General features: G+C 37.9%; 1 protein-coding gene across 1 annotated transcript in view; it reads left to right on the forward strand.

The window, feature by feature from the left end:
• Positions 1–500: 500 nt before the first annotated feature.
• Positions 501–9,761, forward strand: part of LOC110023510 (carbon catabolite repressor protein 4 homolog 1-like) — an 18,986-nt gene continuing 9,725 nt past the window's right edge. The window contains exon 1 of the mRNA XM_020722967.1: positions 501–1,054. Coding sequence (XP_020578626.1) covers positions 897–1,054 — 158 coding nt within the window. The 5' untranslated portion in view covers positions 501–896. The remainder of the gene's footprint in view (positions 1,055–9,761) is intronic.

Consider the following 9,761-nt stretch of genomic DNA (forward strand, 5'->3'; position numbering starts at 1 on the left):
TATGGATTGTAATATTATAGAGTTATTTATTTATTAATATGTACAAATATGAGATAGTGCTGATCTCAGAGTCATCCAACGATTCAGAACAAGAAAACAATATAGAGGAAGAACTCTTACAAGGAGATTACAAGACCCATTATGGAGATAACAAGACCCATCAAACTGAGTCAAACCGGTGCGAGGATGGCCAACCAAGAACATACTTCTTTGTTTTGAACCATTGGATATATATACATATATATGTATATATACATATGTATATCTATATATATCTATATAGTGTGTGGTGTTCCCCGTCTAGTTAGGTGGCATTTGAGAAGTTAATTGTGAGACTCTTGAGGTCAGAGATTCAAATCCAACTCTCGGGACGGGTGGATAGACACACATGAATTGTTAATATATAATAATAATAATAATAATAATAATAATAATAATAATAATAATAACATTTAGTGTTGAATATGTAAGCGATATACATGTTAACCGTTGTACTGCAACCGTACGCCGAATCTTGCTGCTCGCTACCGGAATTCTCGAGGTTAAACCCCATCTTGTGCTCAGAAACGGTAACCCGAGAAGCTCTTCTTTCCCCAGTTCCGCCCTACTCCTTCTCGCACGATCCCTAGTAGAGAAAATCTGCTGTTCAAATTCCTCGCCGGAGAGAGAGCGCGCCATCCCGTCCGCTCAGTTCTACGACCAATCACCAACACTAATTTTACGAGGGTTTATATAAGATTGGTTAACCCTGGCAGATTCGAGGGCCTTCTGATGGCGGATCCGCCGCGCCTCCGCCGGTTATTGACTTACAGCAACATCGTACGTGTAAAAGCGTCGCTAGGGTTAGTTATAAGTTTTGAAAGAGGGTTTTGTGCTGGAGTTGTGGGACAGGAAACATGTTGAGCGTGCTGCATGTTCATTTGTCGTCCTCGATTCCCGTGGTTGATTTCGAGATTATGCCTTACGTTCTTCTCAAGCTTCCGGATAACTCCATTTGTAATGACGTTGCTGCCGAGACCGCCTCCGTTGGGGGTTGCTACATCAGATATAAATGGTGAGTTGAAGTTCTGGCTAGTTTTGATTCTCTAGCATTTATGTGCTATGTCTGAACTTATTGTTTATTGAAGCTAAATGAGCTTTAATATTGTCCTCGTATTATAAGGCTCTTGGTTTGTTTGGTTTATGCAGTGCGTGCTTCTATCTTTTCACAATTCGTGCTAGGATCTTATTCTTATGCTGATTAACTTCGTTTTTCTAAAGTGTTCTAATTGTTAATGGCTACATTCTCTTAGATGCATGGTAATATGAATGTGAATTTGGTTTCATATTGAAGTTGTCTGTGCTAGCATGATTTTCTAGCTCTGTTTCAGCTGATTACTGTCTAGACTAGTATGCAATAATTCAAGCGCAGGCATGATGAAAAAAAACTGTTGTGCATGTATCATTAGCTGTTTTGAGTGAAGGAACTTCTGCTTTCTCTGAGCATGCTTATTAAATTTATACTGGTTGAAGTATCGATCCTCACCTCATTCAAAGATGCAGCATATTACTTTTTTTAAATTAACAAATTCTGTTTCTCTTGCGCATATACTTATCTCTTTCTTGCTATCTTCTTTTTTGCCATTATAATTTGATCAATTCTTTTGTAGGCTATAGTGCACTTAAAATTTAGTGGAAAAATTCATTTTGATTTGCTGAGAATGAAAAAAAAAAAAAAAAGTATACATGGTGAAAGCACACAGGCATGTTTCCTTGCATTGGTTTTTGTGATTTCATATTGCATTTAAAATAGCTGTTACTAATGAAAATATTTTGATTGTTATAGGAAGATAAGAATGCATAATAATTTGTGTGCAAAATCATTATTTTGTAAATCTTGGTTATTTGCATCGACGTTATAAAATTGCCTGCCATAGACAACTCATCTGAAGTTGGTAATTTGACTTCTATTAGTTGGGCATTGGGATTAAGCATGAGAAAGTCAAACAATGAATATATATGTTTGGTCTATTAAACTTTTTGTTATGCTTTGTTTTATACGAATAATTAATGCATATGGTTGCAAAATGTAAACATTCTTTACTTTCATATCACAAAAGGATCACATTTATGGGAAAATGACAAGCACAACAGTGTATGCTGATTTTTAGAGAATGGATTGTTGGATTATTTAGGATGGAAACCAAAGTTAATAAAAATTAAATAATATCTTCAATAGCCTAAGCTTTATTTTTGCATAAGCTTCATTTTGTTAAGTGAAGGGTATGTAGTGTTTTAGTGTGTTAGGAATCATTTCCACATAACACGTGGGACATTGTTTAATAAAATTCCTGAAAGTTTATTCATTCAAACTGTAGTAGCTATTACTGGTTTTCACATTTTTAAGAAGCAGTTGTGTTGAAGTTTTCCTGATTGCCCCTCTCCTTGCTTCTATCCTACCCTATAGTTCTTATCCCCATATTGCCCCTTTATGAAACATTTTCACGATGTTCCCATTTTGTAGATATTTCTTTTTAAGCCTTGACAAATTGCTTTTTTCAGTCATTTCAAACTACATGAAGTTAATGTTTCCTGTTTGTATACAAGGCTTCCTTTAATGTGTGTTTTTTAACATAACTTTTGATATCAAGGACCTCATCATTATTTATACTATGTCCTCTTGCACTTCCATGTTGAGTGTTGTTTATAATGGAGCATAATTGATCGGTGACTGTGAACGTTGGTGAACATCATATTTTGCTGATCACAACTAGCCACTTGGTAGTTCCTATTTTCCCCTGGTTTTTTAAAACCACTTGGTATCTTATCTTAACCTATTGTGTGCACACTGAAAGTTCTTTTCTCAGTTTGAATATTTTTTCTATCCATTTTCTTCATGATTAGTTATTGAATAAACCTACATATATTCACCTGCACTTCTTTTGCTGCAATTATTATTGTCTTTGATTTTTTTTTTTAAAAGAACTTATCTTCGTTTTATCTTTTAAAAATTATGGCACACTCTTGCTCTCATTTCTCCATCAAAATGTTGGCATTGCCATCAGTAGACTATTTATGTTGTAAAGATTTTTGAATGTTGCTAATGACAAGAATCCTCTAGCGATCATGATGAGCCTTTTTGGCATAATCATTTTTAATAACAACTATTGAACCTTGCATGCATTTCGGTTGACTTATTTTGTTGTGATTATTTACGTATTTTAAATATTATTTAGAAAGGGCATTCACTTCATTTTAGAGAAAAACATCACCCGCCCTCTCTCGTATTTCTCCATCACTTTGTTTGTTGTTTTTGTTCTATACAATTTGCTTAATGTGGTAATTATTTTTGGCATCATCGTTGGCATGAATCCTCTATCTACGAGAAGGGTGTCTAACATGATCAAACATCCACGCAGCCCAGCAGGCCCACAGCCCATATGCTGTTTTCTTTTTGCAGTCCCTCTCAAATATATATTTAGCGCCATTTCCCTCTCTATTTTGACTAGCCATGTTTTCATTAATAAAATTCCATGTGATTTTATATTTAATTTGATCACTGATTTGACACCTGCCTTATCATGCATCATGCAATATCTATTGTTAGTTTCTTTGATGGGAATTGAACCCTTGGACCTTTTCTTCTTTTTCTTCTTTTTCTTCTTTCTTGCAAGGTTTGCACTTTTTAGAGTTAGTTAGAGGGGTACTACCCTTAGACTTTCACTTTTTCTCCCTAATAGCATCTTTTAGGGTTATATTTTGACATTAATTATTTTTTATATGATTATAAATAAGTTGATTCACTTTGACCTTTTGTGTATTTTTGACCTGGTTAATAGATTAAGAAAAATAAAGGTTTATACTATGCTCTTATTGCATATGTTTTTAAATGATTGCATTGGACTTTTCTCATCAACTTCACTTGCTATTAGCTTTTAAATCAAATTTCAAAATTAGCAAATCAACTTTCAAAATTAACAAATAAAACTTTTTGTAATGATAAGCTTGACACCTCTGTAGTAAAAAAAACATGGCTTAAATAGTTGGTTTATTTACAAGTCTTATTCAATTAATTTTGAAGAACAAAATGAAATTAAATTTAATTGATTTTTTGTCAAACAAAATCATAATTTGACTTTGTGGTTGGCTAAACTGACTTTAGTATTTATTTGTCAATTTCTTTTTGCTAAGGCGTGAATATGAACTTTTACTGGCCTAAATTCGAACAAGATACATGTAGACATGTTTGATTGTGTAGGATAGATTACTTAATGAAGACTTAGGGGCAGAGTATTGGTTTGCACATTGGCCTTCTTGTACAAGAATCACCTTGGGTGGATATGAGCATAGGCTTCATTGTGGGTCTTTCATGGATCAAACAAAGTAAGAATTTTGTTATTCTGTTAGGATTGTTTCTCCAAAATGATACACTTTGTACCTTGCCAAAAGATGATGGATGTTTGGCACATTGCAGATTTATACTTTAAGAAGATAATCAGTCTTCATGGTGTGCCTGACACTATCATTTCAAATAGGGATGTGAAATTTTTCAATCACCTTTTTTAGGATTTTATGGGATAAGCTGCGTCTAATTTAGTAGATTAAGGGTTGGTTTGAGGCAACTGCAACTGTTTGAAGAAACATTTGTGAAGCTGCTGCAGAAGAATTTGTTGTTCAAAAAACTGTTTTGGCAGTTACAAATTTTTTTTCGAAAAAGTCAGATCGTAGTTTTTTAGCGACCATCACATAATTAAATTCGATGGTAAAATGCAGTTTTCATTTGCAGTTTTTGAAAAAGTAAACTAAATGCTGTTCTACTAAATAGAAAAAAGTACGATGCAACACTACACTAACATCGCACCGCCACTCCAAGCACACCTTTAGTTCATCAACGCACCCTAAAATAGATGAATACATTGCGACGATGAATCACAATTTGGAAAACCTCATATGCTTTTTGAGAAAAAGAATCAGATAACGGAACTTGATTTTTCATGTCCCGCTACTTAATCTATAGGCCACAACTCATTTGCGATTGTATACTAGAAAAACTCTTCTTTGGAATTATTGCCTCTACTTTCAACTTATGAGCTCAACCTGATATAGAAGTTAGAGCTAAACAGATTCAGACTTAACTTGAGCACGTGATGAAAGAAATTGCCTAGCAGAAAAAGTATCGAAAGTAGGCTAACAAAGTCTAAAATTGCTATGATCTTCTAGGAATTTGACTTGGTATGGATCAAATTGAAGAATTAGAGATTTCCTGCATATTTTCTTTGGAAGTTCAAGTTTAGAGTTGACAGTTCATTCAAGATTGTCAAGACGTTTAATGACAATGCATATTAGATTGATCGACTGGGAGACTATAATATTTCTATCAACTTTAACATTGTTAACCTATGTGGAATTACGCTCATTATTATTTATTTTAATTCTATTTAGTACTTGCTATATTTAGTCATAGTATAAAAATGATAATTTCTTAATTATAGATATTTATGTTTATTCCATAATTATAGGAATTACTTAATTGTAGGAAGATTTCTTTCCTCCTTTTTTATCTCTTATACTCGCCTATTTATAGGTGAATTATCTATGTATTCAGGGAGAAAGGATTATTCAAAATTCACATGGTATCAAAGCCATCAAAGGGAAGCCTCTCCAGCTCGGCTCGATCACGACCCTTCTCTCCCACGATCGTCCTTAACCGAGCGCTGCCCTAGTTTGCGCCTGCCCCGATCGTCAGCATCCGAGCGCCACTCCTCATCCAATCGACCGATCACGCCTCTCTCCGATCGTCCGCGTCCGCGACCGATTGTCCGTGCTGTTCCGCGATCGTCCGATCGTCCGTGCTTCTCCCATCGGGCTTCTCCCGCGATCATCTGGGCTTCTCCCGCGATCATCTGGGCTTCTCCCGTGATCTTCCGCGATCGTCCGCGCTTCTCCCACGATCGTCCGCGCTTCTTCCGCGCTCCTCCGCAGTTCCGCGATCTCCTGCGCCGACTCTTCTTCTGCGACCGAGCACAGCTAGTTCTAGTCGCGCTCAATGACTAAGTACGACCATGCCAACAACTCCTCCGCTAGTGATGTCACTTCTAGCGACCCCTCCGAGGCTGGGTCTCCATTGCCCAACAATTCAGATAATAATTTTGTCCTCATCACCAGCCACAAAGTCACCGACCATAATTACCTCTAATGGTCGCAGTCAGTCATGATGTTTGTATGTGGCAAAGACAAAGATGACTACCTCACTGGTGATGCTCCAGCTCCGATGACGACAGATCCATCATACAAAATCCGAGAAAATAATATGGTTATGACCTGACTTGTTAACTCGATGACACTTGATATTGGCAAAAAAAATTTTCTCTATGGTGCGGCTAAGGAAATCTGGGATGCTGCCTGTGAGACCTATTATAGTGCGGATAATACAAGCGAACTATTTGCTGTTGAAACCATTCTTCATGACTTTCGTCAAGGTGATCTCTCCGTCACCCAATACTTCAATAATCTTACTCGGTATTGACAGCAACTAGATCTATTCGAGGTGTACCCTTGGAAGTGTCCCGAAGACTCTGTCATATTTCACCAAATCATAGAACAGAAACACACCTTCAAATTTCTTCTCGGCCTCAAATCTGAGTTTGACCAGACTCGCTCACGGATTTTGAACCCGAAACCTCTTCCAACAATTCGTGAACCCCGATATACCCGGGAAAGGGACCCGCCAAAAGGTCATGTTAGACACTTTCTTGTCCACTACAGCCCTCGACGGGTCTGCACTTGCTGCTCATATTCCATCCACAGACAATCGCCAACTCCAAGACTGCCCTTGGTGTGACCACTATCGCCGTTCTGGTCATACTCGGGATACGTGTTGACGGATTCATGGCAAAACCGCCAATGGGAAACACAAACAGGATCATCTAAGCTGCCACCAACACCATCGAAGCCTCTCCAAGAATGAGCCCATTCAGCGAAGAACAGATTCATGCCCTCCAGAAAATGCTCGGTCAGTTGTCACCAGTCAAGCCTACTAGTGTGGCATCGGGTGCCACCAACCTTGTTACCTATCAAGTTATTTCCTCATCCGCTTTCGTCTTGGATTCAACCTCTTCTCGCCCCTGGATTGTTGACTCATGTGCTGTGCCTCCGATCATATGACCGGGGATGTCTCCTTATTATTGGATTACCGACCGTGTAATCCGACCCTCACTGTTCGGATTGCTGATGGATCAGTTCTGTCCTCATTTTTCCAGATTTATTTCTCACTTCTGTACTTCATGTTCTTACTTTGGATTGTAATCTGATCTCTATTAGTAAGCTCACTCATGATTGTCATTGTGTTGCTAAATTTTTTCCATATGTTTGTGAATTTCAGGATTTGAAGTTGGGGAGGATGATTGGCAGTGCTGAGTTGCGCAGTAGTCTCTATATTCTCAACAAACCCTCTGTCAGTCTAGTCTCACCCACCGGTTGTATTCCAGTATCAAGTCTGTCTTGCTTAAATCCGCTTAGTACATCTTTATTCCATTCCAGCGTTAATAATGATAGTGAAATCATGTTACTTCATTATCGTTTAGGTCATATCAACTTTATGTACATAGAGAAACTATTTCCTCATTTATTTATTAATAAAAGTCATACCTCTTTTAATTGTGAATTTTGTCAACTTGCCAAACACACTCGTACGTCATTTCCTCGATTATCATACAAACCCACTCGTCCCTTTTCTCTGATCCATAGTGACATCCGGGGTCTTTCTCGTGAAAAAAATATTTATGGGGCTCAATGGTTTGTGTCCTTTATTGATGATCACACACGGGTGACATAGATCTATCTTTTGCGTGATAAATCCGAGTTAGGACCAATATTTCGTGCATTCTATCAAATGATACTCACTCAATTTGACACAAAAATCCAGGCTCTCAAAACAGATAATGCACGAGATTTTTTTCAACACCTCCCTAAGAACTTTTCTTACTCAACATGACATCCTTTACCTTAGCACGTGTGTTGATACTCCCTAACAAAATGGGGTTGCCGAGCGGAAAAATCGTCACTTGTTGGAGGTAGCCCGCTGTCTCATGTTTACCACATCGGTCTATAAATGTTATTGGGGACATTGACCGCTACTTACCTCATAAATCAGATGCCCTCTCGTATTCTTGATTTTCGTAGTCTAATTGATGTCCTCCTTCGCTCTTTTCCAAATACCTGTGCACTCTCTTCAGTTGTCCCTACCAAACTCTTTGGTTGCTCCGTCTTTGTTCATATTCACAAACAACACCGCAGTAAATTAGACTTCAAATCTGTCAAATGCATATTCATAGGGTATTCGACCAACAAGAAAGACTACAAGTATTATTGTCCTTCAACTAAAAAGGTCTATAATTCTATAGATGTCACCTCTTTTTAGCATCAATTATACTACCAAGGGTCTGTCATTCAGGGGGAGAGTAGTCGTAGTGAACAACAGCCTTGTGTTCCTTTACCAACTGACACGGGTCCCTCACCGACTGTCAAACCTCCTCCATCTCCTATTCAACCTCAGTCTACACAATCCACACCTTCTGCTATTCAATTTCCTCAGTCTACACAACCCACTCCTCAGGAACTTCGGGTCTATACAAGACGAAACAGAACTGCTGAAAGAATAGAGAACCTAACACCGCTTCCAATTGCTGTCCAAGAATCTAATTCGGCTTCAAAATCCTCTGAAACTCACTCAGGTACGGAATCTATAGACACTAGTGATTATAAGCTTACCCCGTTTGTGAAAGATGATTCTGATGTTCCTTGCACTCAACATCCTATTGCCCGATTTGTTTTATATGAGAGGTTATCTTCTCCCTATGCATTTGTAACTGCTATTGACAGCATAAAGGTTCTGAATTCTATTCAGGAAGCTCTCTCACACCCAGAATGGAGAAAAACTGTGAATGAAGAAGTTGCTGCACTAAAAAAGAGTGAAACGTGGATTGTGTTTGATTTGCCCAAGAATAAGAGACCAGTAGGATGCAAGTGGTTATTTACAATCAAATGTAAGACAGACGGAAGCATAGATCGGTTAAAAGCCCGACTGGTTGCAAAAGGTTATACTCAGTCATATGGAATTGACTACCAAGAGACATTTGCCCCAGTAGCCAAACTGAACTCCATTAAAATCCTACTCTCCATTGCAACAAACCGAGACTGGCCCCTTATGCAACTTGATGTCCAAAATGCATTCCTTAATGGAGATCTTGAAAAGGATGTATACATGGATTTACCGCCTAGTCTTGAAAGGTCCTTCCCTACTGGCAAAGTATGCAAGCTCCGGAAATCTCTGTATGGTCTCAAACAATCTCCCCGTGCTTGGTTTGGCCGATTCACCAATTCAGTAATTAAGTGTGGTTACACTCAAAGTCAAGCTGATCATACAATGTTCACAAAAAGATCCGAGAAGAAGATTGTTGTACTTATTGTGTATGTTGATGACATCATTCTTATCGGTGATCACACTAAAGAATTGATAAAGCTGAAGTATGATTACACTGAAGAGTTGACAAAGCTGAAGAAGTTTCTAGCCCATGATTTCGAAATCAAGGACCTCAGAGACTTGAAGTTTTTCTTGAGAATGAAAGTTGCAAGATCCAAAATGGGAATAGCCGTAACTCAAAGGAAGTACACATTGGACCTATTGAAAGAAACTGGTATGCTTGGATGCAAACCAATAAATACTCCAATAGACCCGTATAAAAAGAAAAAAATGGAGAATGATAGTTTACCTGTCAACAAAG

The sequence above is a fragment of the Phalaenopsis equestris genome, unplaced genomic scaffold (genome assembly GCF_001263595.1).
Source record: "Phalaenopsis equestris unplaced genomic scaffold, ASM126359v1 Scaffold000224, whole genome shotgun sequence".
Classification (NCBI taxonomy): domain Eukaryota; kingdom Viridiplantae; phylum Streptophyta; class Magnoliopsida; order Asparagales; family Orchidaceae; genus Phalaenopsis; species Phalaenopsis equestris.